This window comes from Lathamus discolor, chromosome Z (assembly GCF_037157495.1).
Source record: "Lathamus discolor isolate bLatDis1 chromosome Z, bLatDis1.hap1, whole genome shotgun sequence".
Lineage (NCBI taxonomy): Eukaryota > Metazoa > Chordata > Aves > Psittaciformes > Psittacidae > Lathamus > Lathamus discolor.
In genome coordinates, this window is record NC_088909.1 from 23,642,455 (window position 1) to 23,669,252 (window position 26,798).

The window sequence follows — 26,798 nt, forward strand, 5'->3', positions numbered from 1 at the left end:
TCCCCAGATGCCCCACACTTGCTGGGAAGCTCCGTACCTTTGGGTTTGCCATTCATAGCGGGCTGCGGCAGCAGGTCCCCCTCGGGCTGGGGTCAGCGTCCCGGCCTGCGTCTCTCTCATGCCGTCCGTCTGCCCGTGTGCAGGGCCCCCCCGGGCTGTCTCCTCCCACACTTCCCCTGCCCAATGGCTGACATCACTGCCAAGCGCCGCAACTCCAGACGGGAATCAGGGATGGGAAGACAGAGGACGGGAGGGATGGAGGGATGGATGCCTGTCTCCCCTGGAGGGAGGAGGCCCCACTGGCACTGGTTGCTCCAGAAAAGTGGCACCCCGTGGTTCCCCATCCTTCCCTCCCCACCACCCCACTGGGGAAACTGAGGCACAGGGGAAAGGCTGGGGACCACCCTGTAGGTCACGGCAGTGCAAACTCCCCCCCAGACCCTCTCCAGGTTGCTTTAAAGCAGAGTGAAGAGCAGGGCTGCTGTCAGACCCCGGGATGGGGGGATACAAGACTGCCATGGCTTTGCTGTGGGTTTTCCACGGCATTGCATCCCTCTGGCATGCTCATGGGAACCCTGCAACACTGGGAAAAGGGTTTCCTTGCTCAGATGTCCCCAGTCTGTGTCATCAGGGTCTCCAAAGCCTTGGAGGGGGTGGCTTCAGCTAGGGCTTTCTTGCAGGGCTCTCCAAAATGCTGAGTGCCATTCCCACATGGACCCAAGGACGATACACTCCCCAGGGGATGCAGCTCACATGAGGCAGCATGGCAAAGCCACCTGCCCTCCATGCTAACCCATCAGCACCTTCCAGCCCCACAGCATCCTGTTTAGGGCACAGGGATGCCCTAAACAACTGGGGAACTTTGTGGCACAGATGCCACTGCCCTCCAACACTACTGGTCCCTGCACAGGTCCCAGTCCTGGGGTACCCAGGCCTGGGGTACCCAGGCCTGGCACCCCCTCCAGCTCAGATGCAGGAGGCTGGAGCAGCAAACTCCATGCAGGCTGGGACCAGCTGCCATCACCACGTCACTGGAGCAGGAAGAGCCACCTCCCTCCATGCTCCTTTCCTGTTTGCTGCTGCTTTTAGAGCAAGGTCAGGCCAGGTTCAGGAGGAAAAGCACTGCGGCAGAGGCCTGGGGGCGCTCACAGAGGTGGGGTGCTCCCAGACAAAGTTACCGCCCTGCCTAGAGGGTGAGACAGCTGTGCTGCTGCTCCCCCAGCCCAGAGCTGGTTCCCTCCCCACTGGTCTCTGTGAAGGATGGGCCCAGCACACTGCAGGGGAGGAGTTGTGCCTGGGGTCCCTTGCAGAGTGACACGGCTCCCCTGCCATGGGCACCCATGCATAGCCAGCCACAGTCAGGCTTGCCACCAAAGAGTGCTGATCCCAGGACAGCCTCTCTCCTGGTGCCTGGGTGGGTGCCTCAGTGGGTGCCCACATGGGTGCACAGCACCAGCCTCGTTGGGAGAGCACTGGGGAAGAGCTGGTGAGCTGCATCCAAGGAAAAACCATCCCAGCACTGGCAAAGGGCTGCATCTTGTCACTCACCTGCCTGAAGCCTCCATGCCAGTGTCATAGAATCACAGACCAGTTTGGGTTGGAAGGGACCACAGAGTTCCAACCCCCTTGCCACGGGCAGGGACTCCTTCCACTAGACCAGGTTGCTCCAAGCCCTGCTCAAGCTGGCCTGTGTGTCATGGAGGGGAGCCAGAAGCCCACCACACTGCAAAGTATGTTGTGGGGGGGAACCCATCTCCACCCCAGCTTTCAAGAACTTACATGAAGACCGTGTCTCCTCCCTTGGCTGGTCAGGATGCATCCTCCTGCCTCTCCCCACCAATGGGAAAAGTCCCAACCCAGTGGCTGCCATGGGCAGGGCACCATCACCCAGTTTTCCACCTCTTGCTGCTTCTCCCAGGGAAAAACATTGCTCCTGGCACTGACCAGCCTTCTGCAAAGCCTCTGCCGCAGCGCTGGCCCATGCCAGCTCATTTGTTCTCATTAAAGGTTAACGAGAAAGCCCTGCTAAAGCTGCTAGAGCCACGGCAGAGCTGTTCCTCGGTGCCACGAAGTGATGTCCAGGCTTCCATACCAGAGGGGAGGCAGCTCACAGGGACTCTGCCTCTCCATAGCCCTGCCTGCAGCCCCAGTGCAGGCAGTTCAGGCAAGCTGCATGGCACAGCACCACCCTGGGCATCACCCATGGGGAGACCACTAGGAGCAGGCAGGAGGTGAGAGCTGTGTATTCAAAAGGTGCAGAGAGTGCTGGAGGAGGACTTGGGCATGTAGCACCCCGCAGCACCCTGCAGGGCCCTCGGCTAGGACACCCTGCCAAGGGAGGACAGAGCAAAGGCACGAGCTGTGGCAGCACTGCCAGGGCCTGGGCAGTAATCAAGTTAAATGAATATCCGTGGCCTGGCTGGAGACAGGGAATGGAAGAAGGGAAGGGGACAACTCGGTGCCAGTCATTCTCCCAGCTGAGGGGACTTCGCTGGCAGGTCATCACCTCTGGTGCCTGCCTCCACCTATCCCATGCAGCAGAGATGTGGGTATAACACCCCAAGCACATGTTTTTTATGGCGTCCGTGTCATGCCCTCCTCTCACAAGGCCTGGGGAGCTGCCCCAAGCATCCCAACCATGACAGCTGAACATGCAAACAAAAGCCTCCATGGGCAGCCGTGCTTGGATATGCATGTTCCAGCCACTCAGAAGGAAAATCCAGGCACCCCAGGAGGACATTCCCACTTCACGGCCCTCTCCAGGGTTCAGGACTCATGTCCCTGTGACCCCACATCCTGCCAGCACTGAGTCCTTCGGAGGTTCCCCAACACCTCCCTGGTGGCCCCAACACCACCAGCACCAAGGCTGTGCCCACCCACCCTGGGGAGAAGCCACCGCCAGCCCCAGGAATACACTCCCCTGCTGGCACCAGCACCAGAGACCAAGGTGATGTGGAAGCTAATTCAGGCTGTTTGTGGACAAGCACAACAGGCACATGCGTGTGTGACTGAATGTCACTGCAGCTGGGAATGTGGCATTGCAGGGCACAGGCAGCCTCAGCGGGTGCACGGTGGGCAGGAGTCACTGCTGGCCAAAAGTCGCTGGGGAGGTGAGTGCCAGCACATGGGCATCAGGCTGGTGAGGGGCCAAAGAACTCCTGGCCAAGGCAGAGACCTAGGAGAGGGCACAAGGTGACAATTCTGTCAAGAGGACAGAATCCCAGACTGGTTTGGGTTGGAAGGGTCCTTAAAGCTCATCCAGTTCCAACCCCTGCCACAGGCAGGGACACCTTCCACTAGATCAGGTTGCCCAGACCCACATCCAGCCTGGCTTGGGATGTCTCCAGGGATGGGGCATCCACCACCTCTCTGGGCAACCTGGGCCAGTGTTTTACCACCCCAAACATACAAAACTTCTTCCTCACCTCCAGCCTGAATCTCCCTCTTACAGTTTAAAACCATCACCCCTCGTCCTGTCGCAACAGGCCCTGCTATAATGTCTCCCCTGAAAGAGATCCACCGCCATGGCTTGAAGAACCACTGTGAATGACCAAGTGACTTGTGGCCAGGCAAGGGCCATTTATGGTCTGGGAAAGCCAGGTCCTACAGCTGCAGTTGTTCATCCCACACCACAGGGCTGTAGCTGACCTCTCTGACTTTAATTTTTGCAGGAACCAGCAAAGCAGCTCCAAAACCTCCCGGCAGCCCAATGCCACAGATCCTGTGCGGAGTTCCACAGGGTTGATGCCCCAAGGGCTGGAGAAGGACCAGCCCTTGTGCCAAGTCAGGCTCAGTCGCAGCGGGGCTGGCACCAAGGCAGCCGGCAGCATCCCTTGCTATCCAGGCACCAGGGCCACAGCAGCCTCCAGCCCTCCCCCCTCATAGCGTCCCCACACGGTAGCAGAAATAGAAGCGATATAAATGGCAGCCCTATAAATAACCCCAAGCACGAGGCAGTGAGCTCGTCCCAGCCCGGCAATAGCCTCAACCCATGCTGAGCCAGGCATTGGGCTGCCTGCGCTGTTCCCTGGGGACCCCAAACACCAGCTCCCTGCACACGATGGGTCTGCCAGGTCCTGTCCTTTAAGTCAGAGCCATGGCAGGAGCTCCATTGCCCACCAAGCCATGGCCCCTAGTGCAGGCTGGAGCCCAGCGTGGTGGCATCCCTGGGAGATGCCCCTGTGCCACTGCTCAGCTCTTCTTGAGGTAGCAGCAGGCACTGGACGATGCTTGACCCAGGCGCCCCAGCAACCCAGACTACAAAGCTCCTGAGTGCTGGCCAGGAGCCTCAGGCAGGGTTTGGGAACAGATGCCCCCACCCTGACCACTGTCCATGCTGCAGACTAATAGTTATCCACCCGGCTGCAGCCTAACACCCACCTCATTGTTGCCCATCCCAGCACCCCCATCCCTGCCCTGCCCTGCCCATGGCTGCCACATTCCCACTTTAGTCCCATTACGTCGCGTCCTCCTTGGGGGCTCAGCTGCCACGACGCCAGCACCCACCACGGCTCCGGGGTGCTGTAGCGATGAACTGGGGACCTCCACCCACCAAGAACCAGCAACGCTGCTGCCGACCAGCCCTGCGGTGCCTGATTTTGCGTGGTGTCATAGCCTGACGCCCAAGCCCTGCTTGGGGACACAGCAAGGCTGCTCCTCAGCCACCAGCCAGGAGCTAGGTCATTGGCCAACACATGGTTTACAGGAAGGCCAAGTCTTCCCAGTGGCCCCTGTAGTCTCCTTTGGGAATCTGGCAAAGCTAGAACCTGCTGAGGCTGTTTGCAAGCCCTGGGATAGCCAGAGGTGCAGCAGAGAAAGAGTTAACGGTGTGAGGCCTTCCCAAGCACTTCTTGGCAGGCTGGGGAGGGCTGGGAGATAGGAGGATCGGGCCAGCAACAAAGCAAGATCTGTCTCATTAATTCCTTTGAGCATTCCTCCTTCTGTCACTCAGGAGGAGGAGGCAGCACGCAGCTGACACGGAGCACCCAAGTCCCTCAGGAGACCCCCGCCACGGGGTCCTGTCACCCCGCAGGGGAGATGGGGGGGAGGAGATGGATGCAGCCTCTCCCCGGAGACTTATGGCTCTGGCGTCGGGCAGACGCTGGGGCACGGCCCTACATGGACACGGGCAGCTTCCCCCTGCCCAGCATTCGCGAGGGATACGAGGAGGGCAGGGCACGGCTCCTCCGTAAACAACCGGCCCAATCCCAAACCCGTGAGCAAAGCAGTGAGCCCCGGACAGGGGCTAGGACAGACACTGGGCGTGGGATTGGGTGACATTGGGTGGGGGATGCTCGCTCCGATATCCCGGTTCCTTCTCTGGATGCCTCCAGGCACTGCCGCAGGGTGCGGAGCTGCCCTTGGAGCGGCAGGGCGACGGGTCGGAGCAGCTGAGCCCCTGGGCCACGTCCCCGTCCCCGCTCGCCCGCTGTCACCGAGCTATGGGTGCCCACCCGGGGCTGGTGGCAGACAGCGACGTGGTCCCCCCGCCCCAGGGTGTAACCCCGCTAAAGCCACCAGCCTCGCTCCCCACTGACCCCACTGTGACCGGTGTGCCCCCGGCGGCGCGGAGGTGCCGGTGTCACTCACATGTCCCAGGAGAGGCGGGGGACAAGGCGCAGGGCGAGAGTGGTCCTGGCTCGGTGCATCCCCTTTGTTCCACTCCCATGGACGGGGAGCAAGCGGGGAGTTCGTTCAGGCTCTTGGCAGCGCCCACCCCGGCTCTCTCCATGGAAACAGGGGAGCCATGTGATTTCGGCAGGAAACCACTGCGCAGCCAGCGCCAATGGCGGCTGCATGGCCGGGAGCGCCTCCTTCCTGAGGAGACACGGCAGACACTACCATTGCCGACATCGACATCGCCGACACCGCCATTGCCGATACCGCCATTGCTGACACCGCCACCGCCATGGCCATGCAGGGGTCCCGTCCCCAACAGCCCAGCCCGCCGCTCTGTCGGCACCCCCCAGGGGTCCACCAACTCCACCGCTAGCCGTTGGCAGCGAGAACCCGCCTTGCAACGGGAAGTGGGACCCGGGTGCTTGCCCGCCTGTCAGCAAAGCAATGGCTGGAGCCCCCCCACCTCCTGTCCCACCCCACCGCAGCCTCCCAGGCTCCAGCTCTCCCTGAAAGACCCTGGGCAGCTTGCATAGCCCTCTGACAGGGGAACGGCAGTGAAGTGACATGACCAGGGCTGTCCAGTGGCAGAGAAAGAAGCAGCCCCCAAGCATCCTTGCTCCCAGCTCTGCCGTACCTAGAGCCCCACACTGCTTCCCTCCCACTTCCCAACCCTGATCGTGGAAAGCAGGAGCCGTGCTAAGTACTCTGTTGAGCAGCAAGTCCACCCTGGGGGTCCACCCTGTGAGAATAAAGCACAGGCACCAACCCATGTTCCCCATCCCCACCAGCCACCAGCCGCCATAGGGAAGAAGCAGAGGAGCGGTTCCAGCATCCACAGCTAAGGACTTGAGATGGGCAGACACCCCTACAGATGCCATGGTTACACAGTGCTTCCTTATGGACCATCATGGCTTCTGTGGATCAGTAAATCAGACCCTATCCTGCCAGACCAGGTCCTAAATCCTGACACCTCTGAGCATCCCTGGAGGTGGAAGGGGGGGAGGAAGCCACCCTTCCCCAGCACCATGCGTGTTAGGGGGATGCACCATGCCCCTCTCCTTTCTTCCAAGCCCATCTTTCTCCCAGATTTGTCCTAGATCATACAGAATCAACCCAGTTTTAAACAGGACCAATGCTTTTGCAGCCCCAGTGAGACATCCTCCACGCAAGGACAGGACAACACAACGCTCCAGCCAGCCCTGTGGTGTAGAAGCACTAATTAGACCATCACCAGGTCTCAGAGCTCAGTAGAGTAGGGCAATATCAGTGACGAGGAAATCATTGCACCACTGTTGCTCTCCTGGGGCCACACCAAGGAGCGGAGCACTGCTGCCAAGGACACCTGGCAAGAACCAGGGCATCCCAGCTTCTGGCCTGGTAACAGGGAAGGAGAAGGGATGCAAAGGTGGGAGAGAGGACAGCAGGTCCTGTGGCCACTGAGGAAAGCCGGACCAAAAGGCCAACACAGACAGGCAGAGAGGCTAGCTGGTCCCAGTGCCACATGGTCCCTGTCCCATCAGGATGACCCGCCACATGCCTGGTGTGGTCAGCACCACTGAGCTGTGCTTGATCCAACATCCCGTGTGGATCAAGGTGCGCTGGATCCCATCCATACCCTGTGGATGGTGTTATCACCTTGCTCACCCCAAAAGCTCTCCAAGGGCAGCCAGGTCGTGCTGCATGGTCAGAGGAAACCTCATCTATTAACACCACTGAACAGGTGTATGGTCAAAGTCCAAGCAGAAGTTCTGTGCTGAGCTCTTGGGCCTTGCCCCATGAAGGTGCTCTGCCAACATCCCTGCAGGGCTCCCACTGAGAAAACAGGCAGGAAGCTAGTCCCATGCAGCACTCGAAGGAAGCTCTTAGTGAACAGAGTTGCTTGAGTCACCCTCACCCAGTCCTTGCAGCAATACCAAGGGTCAGCACTTGGGTCCACCAACACATCTCTGCAGGCTCACTGCCAACCTGCCACCACAGCACCAAGGTGACCATGGGGACTGCAAAGCAGACCTCCCTCCCCGCCCTGCTCTGCATGTGTGCATCCCATCCTCCTTGTGCCACCAGCCTGCAGGTAAGTGGCTGCCCAGTGCCCACCACAGCTTGTGTGGGCTCACCCACTACAGCTGAAGACACCAGGCTGACTGTACCTGCTCCCTCACAGCAAGGTGGATCTTCAGATACTGAGCATTTAGAATGGAATGGAATCATAGAATGGTGTGGGAGGGAAGGGTCCTTAAAGCTCATCCACTTCCAACCCCCTGCCACGGGCAGGGACACCTTCCACTAGAGCAGGGTGCTCCAAGCCCCATTCAGCCTGGCCTTGAACACTGCCAGGAACCAACTGCCAGGGATGGGGCAGCCACAGCTCCTCTGGGCAACCTGTGCCAGGGCCTCAGCACTTGCACAGGGAAGAACTTCTTCCTTGTATCTAACCTGAACTTTCCCTGTTTCAGTTGACGCCCATCACCCCTTGTCCTATTGCTACATTTCCTGATGAAGAGTCCCTCCCTAGCATCCCCGTAGCCCCCCTTCAGATACTGGAAGGCTGCTATGAGGTCTCCACGCAGCCTTCTCTTCTCCACGCTGAACAGCCCCAACTTCCTCAGCCTGTCTTCATACGGGAGGTGCTCCAGTCCCCTGATCATCCTCGTGGCCCTCCTCTGGACTTGCTCCAGCAGCTCCATGTGCTTCTTAGGCTGGGTCACCAGAACTGTACACAGTACTCCAGTAGAATGGAACAGGATAGCATGGCTTGGCATGGCATGACATAGCATAGCATAACATAGCATACTTCTGGTTGGAAGGGACCTTCAATGGTCTTGTCCAACTGCCTGACCGCTTCAGGGCTGTGCAAAAGTTAAAGCATGTTATTAAGGACTTTGTCCAATGCCTCTTCAATACTGACAGGCTTAGGCCACCAACCACCTCTCCAGGAAGCCTGTGCCGGGGTTTGAACACCCTCTTGGTAAAGGTCTGGCATGCCCGGAACTGGTCTGAGCCACGCCAGCACTATGCAAGGTAAAACAGCGTTCCCAGCCGCCGCTGGGATGGGGAGCAGCTCCATCCCTGTGCAGCCCTCAGGAGAGGGGACTGCAGGCAGGCTGGGGCTGCCTCCAGCTCTCCTGCCCTCGGCCACCGCCTGCCCGCCCTGCCAGACTGGGAACGTTGAGCTAACCACCGCCAGTGCCAAGGCTGGGGCTGGCACGCTGCATGGGCTATTCCAGGTCACCGGGAGCTGGCCGAGCACAGGCAGCTTTGCAAGCGAAAGCAAGGACAGGCTTGACACCCTGCAGCACCCGCAGCCTGCCTGCTCCCCAGAGCCTCCTCCCGGGAAGGGCTAACCTCCCAGCATGGGTACCGGCACTCCTGGAACACGGCCACCCGAGGAGGCTTCCCGGCAGCCCCGGCCCGTGCTGGGAAGATGGGTGCTGGTGCGGGCCGCAGCTCCAGTGCACGAGGGCTCCCTGTCTGTGCACCGTCTGGCATCGCCCAGCCCCTCGCTGGAGTCCGTGACCCAGCAGCACTCAGAGCCCATTCCCCACTCCCTGCCAGCTGCCTGCCGCGACGCAGAGCAAGGCCTGAGCCATCAGCACAGCCCCGCACTGCGGGTCTCTGGCCGATTTGCTCTTCTCACTGCTGGCTAGGCCTGGAGCCACGTCTTCCTCTCGCCTCTCCCCGGAGGGCAGGAGGCCAGCCCTTGGCTGCAGGCCTGCCTGGCTCCACAGCTGCCCTGGTGCTGCTGCGTGCTCAGCATTCCTGCTCCGCGCCGCAGCAAGGCAGCAAGTACAGGCCAGAGCCTCCAGCCTTGCGCCGGGACAGCCACGTGTGTGCCGGGCACACTCGCAGCCTGAATGTCGTCCCTACGGGCCTCAGCTCAGCAGAGCCTGGAGCTGAGCGTCCGGCATCCCGGCACTGGGCTCCTCATGCCTCCGGCTGCGTGATTTTGGGGAACACAGCCTGGGGCAAGCTAAGGGAGCCGGGTGGCGCAGCGTGAGCAATGTGAGCTGTGGCTCCAGCTGACTCACCGGGGCACGGCCGTGCTCAGAGGCTGGCGGCAGCAGGGAAAGGCTGTGCCAGCAGCTCTGGTCCTCTGAGCTCTGCCGTAAACCCTTCCCTAGCGCGCTTGGAGCCAGCTCGCAGCATCGGCAGGCTGGGACACAGCCCTGGCCCGGCCCATCCTTCTCCACGGGGCAGAGCTTCCTGTCCCAGCACTTTGCCTGCCCATGGGGCTGGGCCAAAGGAGGTGAGGACATCCTTGGAGGGACCCCGTGAAGTGACACGAGGTGCCAGTCAGCTCTCCCAGACTGGCCAGCAAGCAGACACCCAACTCAGGGCTTAGCAGCAAAGCCAGAACATCCAGATTGTGCCTGCAGCAGATGCAGTCCCGAAGCAGGCCAAGGAGGGCAAGGAGCTGCAGAAGGGCACCGTGGGCTCGCCCAGGCTCTTCGGCCACCAGCCTGCTGTCCCCTCTCCAAACCCCCTTCTCCACCCTGGGCTGTGGCGGGCAGCCTGTCCAGCCTGGGGGCTGAGCGTCCCCTAGGACCACCTTAGCTCCCATGAGCAGGCAGCCATCCCCACCTCAGCACAGCAGCAGCCATCTCACGCACACCCTGGAGGAATCACTCCACAAGCATTCATGACTCACAAGATTCCCCTGGGGACCGTCCGGACACGGAGCAGGAAAGCTGAGGTCATGCACAAGCCCAGCAACCAGCCCAGCTCAGCACACACATGGCAGGGAGGTGACACGGCCGGACCACGGCATCACCAGCCTGAGGATTCTGCACCAGCCATGGGGTTGGCATTCCTCGCCCCAAAGCTGGCCCAGGCCAGGCGTGCCAGCGCCATAGGGGATGCAAGGGAAGGCGGCGATTTGGAAGACAGGTTGCTTTGGCAGAGCTGTTTGCAGACGTGGTCCTCCCTGAGCAGCGCAGGGGTCTCCGTGTGTACCCTGACCTGCTCTGTGGTGGTCCCAGGCCACCACCGAGGTGAGGCCCCCATCCCCTCCTGAGCAGCACTCGCTGCAAAAGCAGAGCTGGTCCATGCAGGGGCAGCCAGCGGGCAGCTGCATTGCTCTGGAGTGTGAAAGCGCTCCCTGCAGCAAGCACCAGCCTGCAGCTAAGGATCCCTCCCGTCCAAGCAAAACAAGAAAGGAAATGCTGGGCTGGGGATTAAAGAAATGAAACCGGCTGCGCAGGGTAAGCGAGGGTAGGAAGTGGCTGTAATCAGCTCCTCTCCCCGCTGGCCTGCAGCTCTCCCAGCCCGGATCCTGCAGCAAGGCACATATAAACCCAAGGGGAAATAATGCGCTGGAGAGCACATGGGACAGCCAGGAGGCTTCTGAGCTATCCCTGCTCCTGGGACGGGAACTTGGCGAGCTTCCATGCTCTGAGCCTGGCCCTTCCACGCTCAGTCCATCCCTGCAGAAGAGGAGGTGCAGGGAGACCTCCTGACAGCACAAGTTGCTCTCTGCTCCTGAAGCCGGCACCACAAAATGGCTTCTCAGGAGCTTTGTCCTCGTCTTGTACCTCTTCTGCCTCTCCTGAGCTGCTGGTCCAAACTGGTACCTGCTGGGAAGCGTGTCTCTGGAGGAAAGCGGTGGCAGCCAAACAGGCAGACGTGGGGTAAATCTGGTTCCTAAATGGCACTGGTGGGTCAGGGGTAGCAGGGGGAAGGACATGCTGATAGCACAAATCCTGCCACATCCTCCCCTGAGCTTTAGCGTGGGACGGGAGCTCCCCTTGTACGCCGCTAACGTACGTGTGCATGCCACTAGCCCCAGGCCGTGGCTCCAGCTGCCATCTCCTGTCCCTGGCACATGTCCTAGTGCTGGGGCCAGCTCTGTTGACATGAGCAAGTCCCATCTTTGCTGGCATGAGTCAGGGCTTCCCTCTGATACCAGCATCGTTTGCCGACCCGCCACCCTGCGCAGAGCAGAGGGATCCAGGCTGGCGAATGCCAGGGAAGGGCTCAGGCAGCCTCACGCAGGATGTGAAGCTCCGAGCTTCCCATCCCGCTCAGAGCCATCTGCAGCAGCACGGGAAGGCTGGAGCATGCTGCAGGAAGCTCTCCCGGGCTCAGCTCCACCAGGCTTCCTTCCCCTCTACCCCACAGGCAGTGCTCAGTGCGTGCGGGGTCAAGCCCTAAGCAAGCTGCCAGCCCCCTCCAGAGGGTCTAGCACGGGTAGGATGGCCAGAGCGCTGCCGAGGAACCCCAATGTCTCCATGTCTTGCGGTGCCGGGTTAATCCCTGGGGTGATAGCTCACAGCAGAATGGGGTGCCCTGGGTTTCGGATCACCAGGGAGAGATGCCGGAGCTTGAAGGCGAAGCCAGCCCTCTTTCTTGCTGTACGTCACCCAGAGATGCTGGGCTGGTGCTGGACTCTAAGGGTGGGGAGATGGGTGCCAGCCACATGCCACCACCCAGCTCCTGCACAGCAGTTTCCCCAGTGGGAACCAGTGGTCTGCCTCCTCAAGAGGGTCCCCAGCTGAGCCACAATGGCGGCAACACCCCTGGTTCTTCTCCAGCGGGGACCACAGACATTCCCAGGCACCCCAGCCACATCCAGCTCCCCCTGCTCTTCCATTGCTCCAGCTCTTGCTTGCTGCTCCTTCTTTCCCCAGAGACAGAAGAGCTCCCCCTCTCTGCAAAGAGGTTATTTCCCCTTTGCTTCCAACTTTCCCAGGGTGGGAAAAGAGCCTCCAGGCTCCTTGTTGGATCCTTTTTGGATGCTGGTCTGCATCCCCGTCCCAAGGCTGGGAGCGGGCTGGCTCTCTGCGAGCACAATAATAAGTGTGTTGGAGCCGCTGGGAAGGAGTGATGTTCCCGGACGGCACGCAGCCCTGACAGCACTGGCTCTGCTTTAAAGGGTAACTTTATCCTGGAATAACAAACAAGAAGAGCCAAGTTCCTCCCCAGCGTCACTTCCCTGGCTCCAAGGAGAGTGACATGGGGGAGAGAACTCATCAAAATGAGCTTGGATCCTTGTTCTTACCATCAGTGGCTTTCAGTCCACTCCCTAGAGCCAACAACGGGGGAAGGATGCTCCAGGGAAGCAGGGCTGGGAGCTGAGTGGACATCCTGGCCATGTCACTCAGCATGGCTGGCAAAGGCTGGGACACAAACCATGTAGCTGCAGAGGATGGGAAGGGAACCTGGGGTCTCCAGTGACATCCCTGAAGTCCCTGTGCCATTCACTGCTTTTCACAGATGCATTTGGGTGCTGATGTGCTCTGGACCGATGGGACAACCCCTCTGGTGTGCTTCACCCCCTCTACCACCCCCGCAGCCCCCACGAAGGCTCCTGGCGCAGGACGGACACAGCAGCAGCTCAGCTCCACGCCAGCTCCCGGTGCCAGCTCCCGGGAACTTGTTCTGAAGGAGCTGGAAATTCAGGCCCAGCCGGTACCGGGGGTCAGGCAGGGAGAGGCTGACCTGCTCCAAAGCCCCGGCAGGACACTATGGCCAAGGCAGGATCCCCCCTTTTGTGGGCACAGGCATGGGCAGAAGCCCAGCTCTGGTTGGAACCCGTGTTCCTGTGCCAAGTTCAGGTGACAGCGCAGCTTGCACTGCTCCCAGACAGGCTTTTCCTGGAAGATCCATGTGTGTGGCTGTACCAGAGCCCCAGGGCACGGAGCAGGCTTGCCCAGGAGAACTGCTGGTTTATGCTGGGGGTGCACATGGGCACGTCAGCATCGAAGGTGTATTTGCAGGAGATCTCTGCATCGCCACCAGGCTGGCTGACCTACCTGTGATCCTGCACGGACACTGGTGCTCAGGGAAGGCGTCCCGTGGTGGTCATCGCTTTGGAGGGTGCAGCCCCAGCCTGAGAAGCAGTTTGGCAGAGTTCAGGTGTGGGAGAAGACGACAGTCTCGAGAATGCTGCTGAAATGTCCGGCTGATTTCCACTTCCCAAAGGAGCAGCAGGAGCACCTCCGGAGACCCCGGGGTTCACTTAAACCCCGTCTCACCAACCAAAGCCAGTGAAGTGCTGCAACTGCCTTCCACAAGAAGGATTTCCTTAGGTATTTGGGCTAAAGCTGGAAAGCTTCCACCTCCATGGTCCCACCGCTGCAGAGCAGGGGGAATCCCACCAACTAAAAGGAGGAAGAGAGAGCAAGGAGGGAACCATCAGCACCCAGAAGCCTTCACAACCTTTTCTGCACACTGGGAGATGGCAATGCCAGCGTCCATCCTTTGCAAGAGTGGGTGTGGGAGACCAATGGGAGACAACATGGCTAGGGGGAGACCTTCCGGAGGTGCTACTGGTCCCCAGCAGAGAGGTAAAGCCCACAGGAAGGGCCCAGTACCAAGCCATTCTCCCAGACCAGCTGTGGAGCCCTCCCAGCTAATGCAGACTGGAGCAGAGAGCAGCAGCAGGGGCAGCAGGGGGTTAAAAGCTTGAGGTGGGACTTGTTGAGCTGCTTCCTCCTGGCTAACAATAACAGAGCAGAGGGAGAAGGGATGCACCGGGGCGGGCTCTGCAGGGGCAGATAGCGATGGAGCAACCCAGCCCTGCAGCTGCTGGAGGAAGCCTTGGCACATTATCTGCTGGCCCCACATGTCTTCCTTGGCACCCCTTGTGCTGCAGGTTCCGGGATGAGCTTGCGCCTGAGCCCCATTTCTCATGCACCCAGGCTGACTCCTGGTACTTTGGTGGCAGCCCTGGGCCCCAGCGCCCCACAGAGAGCTGCAGTTCTCTGACAATCCGGCCTTCCCAGCATCAGTCGACCCCACTGCTGGTGGCACTCGGAATGGTCACCTGGGGCCAAGATGTCCTCACTGTGAGCACCCTGCTGCCCCGTCCCCCTGTGCCATGGACAGTGTCCTCACCTTTCAGAATGAAGAGGTGTTTTCGGCTGGAAGAAGGCTTCTGCCCAGGGGATCCCCGGTCCTGGCTGAGGTCCCTGCAGTCCCGGTTGCCTCTGCTCCCGGTCCTTCCCTGGCCGGTGCAGGTCTGCTGCACCGGGGCTGCTGCGGCCACCCTGGCCACACCGGCTGATGTGCCGGTGCTTCCTCATGTGCTGGCTGTTTGTGACCTGCCTCCTGCTCCACCTCCTCAGCCACATCTGTGTCACAGGAGCAGCCCTTTTCCGCTCCCAGCCTCCTCTCCTGGCCCTCTCCTGAAGCGCCTTTGCCTCTCACCAGGGCTCTGCCTGCTGCTGTTCGCCATGGGAGGCTGCCTCTCAGAATGGGTCTTGTCCTGGCTCTGCCCAGTCCCGCCAGGGCTCCTCATGTCATCCCCACGCCTGTCCTGACCCATGGACCTGCCTGACCGCAAATGCCGGTGCAAAAGTCTTTGCCTGTGGCTATTGGCCTGAAAGGAAGCAGCTGCTGGAAGACCATGGGAAGTATGGGCCCTTCCCAGCCCTGAAGTCAATCCCCGGAGTGCTGCCGGGCTCTCCAGAGCAGACACGTGTTTGCCCGCAGGTGCTGCTATGGCTCCCCAGAGGTTGACGGAGGCAGACGGAGAAGCTCTGGGTGACAACCTCCCCACTCACCTCCCCACTCATTGTCCCTGGAAGTCCCCAGACATGTTCCCAAGCCCTTGCGCAGCCCCTGTGTGAAAGGTCCCCGAGGGGCTGTCCACATTTCCCTACTGCTGGGCCTAGCAGCCTCCTGCACCAGTGTGCTGGTCCAGCTGGCACCTCTCCTCCAGCTTCAGAACAGAGATGCTAAAGCCATCTGCTAAAGGCAGATGGGTCCTGAATCATCCTTGCCCTATCCCAGCTTGCCTGTGCTCCCAGCGTGGAGCTGGCATTCCAGGTGTCTCCCGGGCATGGTGCTGCAGCCCAGTGAAAGGACATGGCATGTTGCCATCACGGTGTTCAGGGGTGACACTGAGGTCCAACACTGCCCAGGACCAGGAGATAAGCCTGACACAAAGGGCAAAGCCTACAGAAGGCAGTGAGCGAGGCAGGAAGCATCAGGCAGGAGAGGAAACGGGGAGATGAGCTGCATGAGCACAAACACATGGAACTTGTGCAAAGGAAAAGCCAACACCACTTGGCAAGTGTTTGAGCAGGAGACCTGCCCACCTGGCTTCTTGATGAGGCTTCTTGAGGAACACATGTTCTGGAGCACCTTGAAGAGCCTGGGCATCCCTAACCTCCCAGTTACCATGACAGGCACTGTCCCTGTTCCAGCGTGTGCTCCCTGGGATAAGCCTTGTCTTGGAGCGTGGAAGGACGGGCTCCTGGGGAGCCACTGACCTCCACTGGTCTGGCAAAGCTCTCACCAAGGGCAATTCCCAGTCACAGAGGTCCCAGCTGGGTCATCCGGCACCACTCTGCTGTTGGCTTGAAAAACGGGATTGACCCACCTGCTGCCGATTTGCTCCACACAGTAATTGTCCTGCTGTCCAAAGGGAAGACCCGCACAGGCTTCCTACGGGATGATGCTCACAGCGCTTCAACATCCAGCAGCCCTTTGAGGGCTGTTCTCATCCCCACAGCTGGGCTTCCAGTAATGTCCGAGTTCTTTACCTGCAGAGCTTCCCCTTCCTCCTTGCGCCGCTGGGGGCACACAGCGCTGCCCACATCCTGGGGGACTCGCCCATGCTGTGATGTCCCCATTCCCAGGGGGCTGGAGAAAGATGCTCACACATGTAGCAGCCCCCTGAGCTCAGCCAAAACCTCACTGCCAACGTAGGTGGGCAACCATCCCGTGTCCTAGCTCTGCACACCGCCAGCCAAGCTGATGGAGCCTTTCCCAGCTTTCAGCAGCCCGCTTTTCTCCCTGTGTTCCCAGAAGAGCAGCTGCATCCATCTCGTGGGGCTGGCAGTGGGCATGGTGGGAGCTGTAAACCACCTGCAAGCAGTGGTGGGATGCCTGGCCCATCTCCCAGGATCCAGCACATGGCATGGAGGAGAAGGGAGCCAACAGAGAGATATGGACATGGACCCTGCCCGTAGTGACTGCACAGGCTCCAGCTTGCTTGTGTGGAGCAACTGGAGCAGGAGAACCTCTGCCAAGGGGCAGGAAGGGCACTCGGTGGAGGCTTGCCAGTGTCACACAGCCACACAGCAGCAGGATCAGGCTATGGCTTCCTCTGGCACAGCCGGTGGGGGCTGGCATCACCCCCATGCCAGGGATGGGGCAGCAAAACCCCAGCTCCAAGAGAGAAGCGGCACCCAGGCTGGAACCAGGTTGCTCCTGCAGTCACTCCAGAAAGGACCTGCCCATTCATTATGGAAAATGTCCGTGGAGAAAAGGACACCCTCTCCATGTGGGGATGCTCCCAGCACCCCTGAACTGCACAGGGGCATTTGCCTCTGTTATCCCTGGCTGGGCGCTTGTGTTGTGCTGCTTGGGACCACCAAGAAGGCGGTACAAGGAGTCAGGGGTCCAAGCTCACAAGCTCGGGCAGCCACCTCCAGCTGCAGGCACCCTGTCCCTGAGCCCAGGCTGGTGGCCAGGCTGCAGATGTTCCCTGCTGTCCCCTTCCTTTCAAAAGTCTTGGCTACCAAAATGCCACTGGCCTGGGAGGAACTGGAGCGGGTGAGGAAGAAAACGTCCCCAGTACCTGTGATACCAGGCTGTGGGTGCCAGGACTTGCCTCAGTAGGACAGAAACGTGGCCCAAGCCCAGCGGTCTGCCTGATGCTCTGCCTGCCTGGGGCGGGGTTGAAGCCTGCGGTGGGGGGACCACGGCATTTGTGCTCCAGGTTGGGAAATGCTCCTGCGCAGAGCAGTGCACGGCCTCAAGATTCCCAGCAAAGCTGGTGCTGCCAGGCAGGGCCCTGGTTCGGAGAGAGGCGTGACCCCAGAAAGGGCCAGTTCCAGACGGAATGAGGGGCTTCTGCAGATCTTCCAGATGAGAAAGAAGAGGTGGTGACCTCTGAGCTGGAAGGAGCAGTGGGTTTGCCCCTCCTGCAAGCCAGGCTGCTCTGCCCACCTGAGACTAGGTTTGGTTTTACAGGGGCCCTGTCTTCTTTTCCGCATGCTCCTCTAAGGGAACCTCTATCCAGAAGAAGCAGAACCTTCCTGAGAAAACCCAGCACCACCCCAAAGCCCTTTTCTCTCAGGCTGTTATCACCTCCTGGCAAAGCCATGCAGTCCAGTGCTGCCCAGCCCATCTTACTAAGGTTCTCAGCTTCTCCATCCCACAAAAGTGCCATTCCCCAGCTGTGCTGCACAACAGACCAGATTCCTCCCACCGAGGGGTACCGTGCCCCACTGGGTCTCCACTATGCAAGAGTTGGCCGTGTGAGACTGCATAACTAGACTGTGTGCTTGGCCCTCCCGTTCCAGCCTCAAGACTGCTCCCAAGGACACCATGTCCAGCAGCAAAGCCCCCTCCAGGAAATCTGTAGCAAAGACACCATGCCTTGGTGATGCGTTTTTTGCAGGGGCCAGCTCCAGGCCAGAGGCAGAGGCAGTCTCATGGAGCATTGCTAGGAGAAGGCACAGGGACTAATTCACTTTATTGGCAGAGTGAAGGCAGGATCACAGGCTGCCCTGCAGGCCTGGTGAAGTCCCAAACAGATCCCCTTAAGGTCACGGACAGCTGAGCATCCTGGTGCTCCAGGGCACCCAGGGAGTCCCCACTGCAGGGCCGCTCACAGGGACAGAGTGGTCACCAAGGAATAGCTTTACCTTCCCAGCTGAGCAGAGTCCCGTGGTGTTTCTCAGAGAGGATCGGCAGTACAGACAGCAGCCCCTGCACGCTTGCGTCCACTGTCAGGTCAGCCTGCAATGGGCATAAGTGAAGAGCAGGACCGAGACACCACTGTCATTCTCAAGAGTCACGGACTGCTCTGGGTTGGAAGGGAACTTAGAGCTCATCCAGTTCCAAGCCCCTGCCATGGGCAGGGACACCTTCCACTAGAGCAGGTCGCTCCAAGCCCCGTCCAGCCTGGCCTTGAACACTGCCAGGCATGGGGCAGCCATAGCTTCTCTGGGCAACCTGTGCCAGGGCCTCAGCACCCTCACAGGGAAGAACTTCTGCCTAAGAGCTCATCTCAGTCTCCCCTCTGCCAGGTTAAAGCCGTTCCCCCTTGTCCTGTCCCTACAGGCCCTTGTCCAAAGCCCCTCTCCAGGCATGTTATAGCCCCTTTAGACAGTGGAGCTGCTCTAAGGTTACTGTCATGGCTGTAGCGATCATGAGAAAGTAGAGTTTGAGATCCTCAGGACAGTGAGAAGAGCGTGCAGCAAGCTCACTGCCCTGCACTTCAGGAGAGCAGACTCTGGCCTCTCCAGGAACCTGCTTAGAGAGGTTCCATGGGATACAGCCCTAGAGGGCAGGGGGGCCCAAACTGTTTGCTGATATTCAAGGGTGACCTGCTCCAATCTCAGGAGCACTGTGTCCTGACTAGAAGGAAATGAGTCAGGAGGGCCAGGAGACCTCCTGAAGCTGATGAAGAAACATAGAGGGGAAAAAAAGCAGCTTATAAAAGGACAGGCAGCCTGGGAAGAATACAGGACATTGTCCGGGCAGCTAGGGACCAGGTCAGGAAAACTAAGGCCCAGTTAGAACGGAGTTTGGCAAGGGATGTGAAAGAGAACAGGAAAGGCTTCTATAGGTATGTGGTAAACAAAAGACAGACTAGGGACAACGTAGGCCCCCTCCGGAAGCTATTGGGAGAACTGGCTACCCTGGATTTGGAGAAGGCTGAGGTTCTGAATGACTTCTTTGCCTCAGTCTTCACTGGCAAACGCTCTGACCACACCACCCAAGACTTGGAAAGGAGACGCAGGGACTGCGAGAATGAAGACCTTGGGCCCCCTGTAGAAGAGGATCCTACTCAATACAGCGAAGTGCCAGCTCCTGCCCCTGGGTCGGGGCAATCCCAGGCAGAGCTACAGACTGGGCAGAGAAGAGACCCAGAGCAGCCCTGTGGAGAAGGACTTGGGGGTACTGGTTGACAAGAAACCAAACATGAGCCGACTTCAGTGTCCACTTGAGCCCAGAAACAAGGGCTACATCCCCAGCAGCGTGACCAGCAGGTTGAAGGAGGTGATCCTGCCCCTCTACTCTGCTCTCATAGACCTCACCTGGAGTATTGTGTGCAGTTCTGGTGTCCTCAGCATAAAAGGGACATGGAACTGCTGGAACAAGTCCAGAGGAGGGCCACAAGGATGACCAGGGGCTGGAGCACCTCCCGTATGAAGATAGGCTGAGGAAGTTGGGGCTGTTCAGCCTGGAAAAGAGAAGGCTGAGTGGAGACCTCACAGCAGCCTTCCAGTATCTGAAAGGGGCTTATAGGGATGCTGAGGATGGACTCTTCGTCAGGAAATGTAGCAACAGGCCAAGGGGTGATGGGTTTAAGCTTAAACAGGGGAAGTTCAGGTTAGATAAAAGGAAGAAGTTCTTTACTGTGCGGGTGGAGAGGCACTGGCACAGGTTGCCCAAAGAAGTGGTGAATGCTCCATCCCTGGCAGTGTTCAAGGCCAGGCTGAAAGGGCCTTGGGCGACAGGGTCTAGGGTGAGGCTTCCCTGCCCGTGTAAGAGGGGTTGGAACTGGATGATCTTTCCAACCCAAACCATTCCATGATTCTATGACACAGGGGGGGTCTGGGCTCAAGCAAACACTGCCAGGTCACGGGGAGCTTCTCATTAATCAACACCCGAAGCTCTTCTCCTCAGGACTGCTCCATCCAGTCTCCCCAAGCCTGTGTTTGTGCTTGGGATTGCCCAGGGGCAGGACCTTGCACACTTGGCCTTGTTGGACTCCATGAGGTTCACACGGTCCCATCTCTCCAGCCTCACAAGGTCTCTCTGGATCCCATCCCTTTATTCCCAGCCACCCACCAGCTCCTGCTCAGCTCATGCACATCATCAGCAAGGCTCCTTCCACCCAAACCATGCAGAGAGCCACAGGAGGTGGGAGAGTCTGGTACATGGGAGGATGGCTGGGTATCTGCATGCTTTCTGGTGGCTTGGATGATGGTAGCTTGGGCTGGGAAGCCAACTACAGGCTTAACCCAACGGAACGCATAAGAGATCCCCGCTGCAAGTGGGGTGCTACGTGCAGCTTCCTCAGGATCCCAGTGCTGCAGGAGCCACCCCCACCGCAAAACAGGGATCCTGCAGGATGAGAGGAGATGTCACGGACCTGCAGCTCTTTGAGGAAGGGGACACAGGATGGGATGGTGCTGCTCCTCCCCTCCCTGCTCAGTCAGATTCGGGTTCTCTGCACACCTCCAGGCTGCAAAACCCCTGTATCCCCCTGAACATCCTCCTGCTCACTGTGGACATGTGCTGGTGCTATTTCCCAGGCAGCACTCACATGTTCTGCAGCGGCTCTGCACAGACACAGGCAGCCAGGAGCCCAAGAGGCAGCTCATTTTCACATGGACCCCTGCTCCTGAGAGCCATCCATCTCAGCCACCCCAGGCACCCCTGTGCATGTTTGTAGGCTTGTGTCCCACCCGTGGGTGCCCCTCTCGACCTGCTCAGCCAGGACCCACCTCCTGGCCACCCATGTCGGTTTTCACCCAGCCAGGGTGAAGTGCCACGCAGAGGATCCCGGCTTCCCTGTAGGTCAGAGCCTGGCACCTGGTGAGCATGTTGAGGGCAGCCTGGGGAGGAAAGAAGCATCAGCCATGGGCAGTAGAAAGCTCCACGCGCAAGGCTCCCCTCCCACGGGAGGGAGAAAAGGCAATGCCAGGTCTTCAAGAGACTGTGTTCTGCCCTAGGAGGGCAGCAGCTGGGCATGTGGATGCCCAGGAAGCTTGGGCAGGGATCAGTCCCTCCATCTCATCCTCTCAGGTGCTTCACTGACAACAAGCAGCTCTGACTCCCACCAAGCTCACGACTCCCAGTGTCCATACCTTGCTGCAGCGGTAGGAGATGACAGGCTTGAAGAAGCACTGAGGAGTTTTCTCAATGGACCCCAGCACGGTAGAGATGTTGATGATGGCTGCCCTGCTGCAGCTCAGCCCCTTTTCTGTGCTCTCCTGGGCAGCCTTCTTCAGCAGGGGCAGGAACGCCTGCGGAGAAGCAGCCTTGTGGAACCTGTGTCCTGAGCAAGCCCCACTTACGGCAGCTGCACCCCAGCCTGGCTACGGCAGGGTGGAGGAGGAAGAAGAGTGGGAAGCCAAGAGAGCTGGGTGTTTGCTTCAGTGCTCCCAGTCAGCCCAACACAAAACAAGGCACAGCCCCAGCACTAACCCATCCCTCCTGCAGCCCTGGGAAACACGGCAAAACCCTCTGAAATCTCCATTGCAGAATCATAGAATCTTTTCCAAATAAGGTTGGAAAAGACCTTCAAGATCATCAAATCCAACGGTTCCCCAGCACTGCTGAGGCCACCACTGAACCATGGCACTGAGGGCCCCATCTACGTGGTGTGGGGACACTTCCAGGACGGTGACTCCACCACTGCCCTGGGCAGCCTGTTCCAATGCCTGAACACCCTTTGGGGAAGAAACTGCTCCTGATCTCCAGTCTAAGCCTCCCCTGGTGCAGCTGTTTCCTCTTGCCCTATCCCTTGTTCCTTAGGAGCAGAGACCAGCCACCTCCTGGATCTGTCCTCCTGTCAGGCGGTTGTAGAGAGCAATAAAGTCCCCCCGAGCTTTCTCTTCTCCAGACTAAACCCCCCAGGTCCCTCAGCCGTTCCCCATCACACTTGTGCTCCAGGCCCTTCACCAGCTCCATTGCCCTTCTCTGGACCCGCTCCAGCACCTCAATGTCTTTCTTGTAGTGAGGGGCCCAGGGCTGAACACAGGATTCGAGGTGCAGCCTCACAACCATAGTCAGTCCCAGCTACCCTCCAGCTGGGTCAAATCCCCACTCCATGGCAAGCGTTATCCTCAAAGCTTCATCCATACCTGGGCCATGAGCAGTGGCCCCACCGCATTGGTCTTGTATGTTTTTATCATCTCCTCAGCATCCACTGTCTCCAGCGACGCCTCCGGGCTGTAGGTGCCAGCATTGTTTATCAGCAGGTTCAAGCCCGCGCCATTCAGCTTCTCCTCCACGATCTTCACTGCCTTTGTAATGGTGGAGGGATCTGCAACATCTGCAGCGGAAGAGAGAAGGGGTTGAGACCCACAGGGTCCACCCGGGAAGACGAGAGAGGTTATGATGCCGAGCAACATCCACGCACCCCGGCTTGTGTGCTCTTCCATCTGTGGGCACCAGATGGTGCTGTGCAAGCAGCTCAGCGCACCCGGGCACCCACAAGCCCCAGCTCACCCCAAAACCGCCTTCCTCACCCAGCTGCCAGCAGCTGAAGGACCCTGCCCTGGGGCAAAGTCAGCGGGGGACAACCCACGGTGGCAAAGCACTGCTGGGACTCCCATGCTGTGTCAGCCTCTGCCAGTGGGCAGAGGCCATGGCTGAGCAAGCTCTCGAGAACCCAGGGCAGCCTCGGGAGGTTGCAGGGACACGGTCTCTACAGGGGCTGCTCTGGGACCTGCTGTGGGACGACTCTGCCAGGTCCTACAGCTCCTGCCCAGGCTCTGGGCCCATCTCACAGCGTTTCCACAGGAGCCGCCTTCTGGTCTCACCTGGGACCTGGGAGCAAGGCAGCTCAGCTGTACGGCAGAGCAAGGATGCAGCCACTCACCTGCAGGAACTGGAGGCTGCCGAAGATAGGTCTTAAGAACCTCCTGGTCCTGTGGCCACGGGGCAAGGAGGGTTCAGGGAACGGGGTACTAGGGCTGAGAGAGGTCTGGAGAAGCCGGGCTTTTGCCAGCAGGACTTGAAGCAGCTCTGAAGAGCTGGATCCCCACATAGAGCCTGAAGGCAGGGAGGGAGGGAAGAAGAAAAGGGGGCAAGAGTGGCCCCATTTTACCAGCCACAGATTTACCAACTCGGAGGCAGAGCACACCTACCCAGCTTCACGAGAACCAAGTTTGGGTGTTTGGATGCCAGATCTCTCAGCTCCTACAAAAAGAGACATGGAAACAATCAGCGCGAGGCAGAGGCAATGCAAAGCACCATGCTGGAGCACCGGCAATGGTCCCACCCTGAGGGAAACATCTTCCAGATGTTAGTCAGTGCTTGCGAACAGCTGGGCTGGGCCTGCTGAGGTTCTCAGGCTTCTGCTAGGCTCCACAAAGCAAGGGCCATGTGCTCAGAGCACGACATGGCCAAAACTGCAAGGCACTGTGGCCACTCTCCCGAAAGGTCTACGTCCATAACGCAGCCAGAGCCACAGCAAAGGGTGAGAGCAACTACTAAGGACCAGCTCCCTGGGGAAGTAATGCAAACTGGCCAGGGATATAGCCAGAAGTGTCTCCCAGTGACTGCTGCAAGTGAGATGGAGGAGGAATGGCTGTGATTGCCACGTTGATGTCTAGGGAAATCACATCTGGGTGCCAGTAGCCCAATCCCATCCACTCTGCCCTGGATACTCCATCTGCCCCCACCCCAAGAAAAACGAACCACTTATTCGCATGTTTTTACTATTTTTACCAAGCATGGAGGATTCAGAAACCCTTTCCAAAAGGCAACTGTCAACCACACGGCTGTACAAGGCTTAGAGGAGCATCCCCCAGATGCTTAGAGAAGCATCCATCCCAACATGCATGGACTACCCCGGGGGACACTGGCTCCAGACCAGCCCTGCAGGAAGTCCTCTGAGCGCATCCTTGCCATAGTCCAGAAGGTTGGAGGGGGGAAGAAGAAGGCCTACAAGAAACCTGGAGAGGGGCTGTGGACAAGGGCCTGTAGGGGCAGGACAAGGGGGAATGGCTTTAACCTGGCAGAAGGGAGATTGAGACGAGATCTTGGGAAGAAGTTCTTCCCTGTGAGGGTGGCACAGGTTGCCCAGAGAAGCTGTGGCTGCCCCATCCCTGGCAGTGTTCAAGGCCAGGCTGGACGGGGCTTGGAGCAACCTGCTCTAGTGGAAGGTGTCCCTGCCTGTGGCAGGGGACGGAACTGGGTGAGCTTTAAGGGCCCTTCCAACCCAGAAATCTGAGCTAGCTCTGACCCTCTGAACTTGGCCAGCAGCAGCAGCAGCAGCAGGAGCTGGGCAGCCCAGGCTGGCAGCAGGGTGAGTCCTCACTGCACAAGCTCGAGTAACACCAGCAGCGAGTACACAGAGAGCATCCCAAGGGCTTCCTAAGGCACACAGCACACTGTATGGCAAGCGGTGGTGGGTCACAGTAAGCAGACGAAAACCAAAGCCAGAGCTAAGGAAAGCTGGAGCCGTGAGGATGCTTTGCTCCTGAGATTCCCCACGTGCGGGTCTCTCCCACTTCAGTGCAGTGCAAAGCAGGGAAAGGAAGACCCCAGGGCTCCACGCGCCACCGGTTAACGACCCCCGCACTTTGGAAAGCGGCGACACCGCAGAACAGCCGGAGCAGAAGCACTGAGGCTCGCACCAGCCTGGCGCTCCTCCGCCCCAGCCCCGCGCGCGGCGGCGCTGTGCCGCAGCCCAGGCGCAGAGGCCTGGCACGGGAGGGCCGGCCGGGACACAGCCCAGGCGGTCTCGAACACCCGGCAGCGCGGTTGGCAGGCGGCGAGAGGGCTGACCCTTCGCCGAGGCACGACAGGCAAGCAGAGGCCCGTCAGGCCGCGCAGGACACGGCGCAGCGAGAGCCCTGCTGCGACGGCAGCGCTCCTCTCGCACGGGCGGAGCTCCCCGAGCGCGCTGCCACCGGCACCCTCCCGCACCATGGCCGCTGCCGGCACCCACGAGGCGAAACCCCGGCCCTTCCCCGCGCTGACCTGGGCCCGCGGCCCCGCGGGGGCCCGGCAGCTCGCGAAGATCCAGGCGGGCGGGCGCGGCGTCCGCAGGAGCTGCTTCACCAGCCCCAGCCCGAGGCCGCGGTTGGAGCCGGTCAGCAGCACGGCCCGCGCCGCCATCCCTGCGGCTCCGGGGCGGGGCGCGCCCGGCGCCGCCTCCCGACCCTGCGGCGCGGGCAGCGGGCGGGGGCGCTCGTTGCCGGCCCCGCCACGTCCCGTACGACCGCGCCCGCCGCAGCCCGCTCCGGCGGCCCTCGCCTGCCCGGCGGCCCCGGCCGGGCAGCCCGTGCCCTCGGAGGGTGCGGGGAGCCCCTCTCTCCCCAGGGCTGGGCTGCGGGGAAGGCTCACAGCATTCCTGGCAGCTGCCCCCAGTTTCCACGCAGAGCATGGTGTTCCGTTGCTTGGAAAACCCCTGCGGCTAGTTCGGGTCAGGTGCAGCACCTCTGCTTCCTCCTGGCTTCTCGTGCCCCTTCTCACTGGCAGAGCATGAGCCTGAGTACAGGGTAAGTACTAACCAGTAACCAAAGCATCAGTGTGTTGTTAGCCTTATTCTCATCCTAAAGCCCGGACACAGCACTGCACCAGCGACTAGGAAGAGAATCAACTAGCCCAGATGAAACCAGGACAGTCAAGAAGGTACCAAACCCTTCACAACTGTTTTTATTGCCTGCCCGGAAATGCACCTGATTTGGTTCTCTCCATGGCAATCAGATGCAATGATTGGGAAAGTAGGCTGTGGTGTGGGGATGAAGGTGCCTGGGGGGATTCTTCTTCTTGTTTTTTTGTTGATAGGTGTCAGGTACCTGGTTCAACAGACCAACCGAAGGTGTGGAAAGGAGTAAAGTAAGGAAAATAATAGGTGGCATCTAGGGATGCAAAAACCGGGTGTTAGGGAAACCACAAGCATAAGCTGGAGGGGACTTCCATGTACCAGCTCTGCTGCCTGCCACGAGGTGAGTATTGATGTTTTACTTTCATCTATTACATAGAGAACTATACGCACAAACAACACTGAAATCCCAGTACAGCGAGAACACAACCTGGAGCTCAACAGGGAAGTAATGGCTGAGCAGCTCTGATTTATATAGGCGTCATTATTTATTTTGCTTGTTTTCATTTGGGTTGACAAGCCCTAGACAAAACATCTCTGATAACAAGAATTAAATAGAATCATGGAATCACAGATTGGTTTGGGTTGGAAAGGACCTTAAGAACATATACTTCCAAGCCCTCTGACATGGGCAGGAACACCTCACACTAGACCATATTGCCCAAGGCTCTGTCAGACCTGGCCTTGGACAATGCCAGGGATGGAGCACTGCCGCAGAAAAATTATGGACTCAGTCAGAGATCAGTGTGATCAGACCAAAGCCCCTTACTATAGAGCATCAGTCCTTTTTATACTGTTTCTCTGCCTCGGCTTACAATAGCTTGCTATATTATAATTGGATACATGTATTATAATTGGATACATTTTCATGTAATACACCACAACTACAGCTACATTTATAATAGCTCGCTGTATAATATTTGGATGCATC

At 59.2% G+C, this 26,798-nt stretch overlaps 2 protein-coding genes across 5 annotated transcripts in view; both read right to left on the minus strand.

Annotated features, from left to right (window-relative positions):
* The window catches only part of RIPOR1 (RHO family interacting cell polarization regulator 1), a 33,218-nt gene extending 18,596 nt beyond the window's left edge, over positions 1–14,622 (minus strand). Inside the window, exons 1-2 of one of the 3 annotated variants that reach the window (XM_065661295.1) lie at positions 14,452–14,622; positions 13,368–13,715 (exon numbers count right to left, since the gene is read on the minus strand). Coding sequence is in view for 2 of the 3 variants with exons in the window: in XM_065661293.1 (XP_065517365.1) it covers positions 5,590–5,731 (142 nt within the window). In the remaining variant the exon portion in view is untranslated. Of the gene's footprint in view, positions 1–37; positions 138–5,589; positions 5,747–13,367; positions 13,716–14,451 lie in introns of those variants that run through there. The other 2 variants (XM_065661293.1, XM_065661294.1) reach the window with 2 other exon arrangements.
* A 3,392-nt stretch (positions 14,623–18,014) lies between these two features.
* On the minus strand, positions 18,015–25,413 carry LOC136005524 (C-signal-like). 2 transcript variants are annotated; one of them, XM_065663086.1, is made up of 7 exons: positions 25,240–25,413; positions 23,400–23,451; positions 22,392–22,582; positions 21,393–21,551; positions 21,030–21,140; positions 19,614–19,759; positions 18,239–18,309 (listed from the first exon to the last, which is right to left on the minus strand). In XM_065663086.1, the coding sequence occupies exons 1-6, from the start codon at positions 25,375–25,377 to the stop codon at positions 19,643–19,645; spliced, it is 768 nt and encodes a 255-aa protein (XP_065519158.1). In that variant the 5' UTR covers positions 25,378–25,413; the 3' UTR covers positions 18,239–18,309; positions 19,614–19,642. The 2 variants fall into 2 exon arrangements, with proteins under 2 accessions (XP_065519159.1, XP_065519158.1); XM_065663087.1 differs by lacking the exon at positions 19,614–19,759 and having other exon boundaries at positions 18,015–18,309.
* Positions 25,414–26,798: the final 1,385 nt, after the last annotated feature.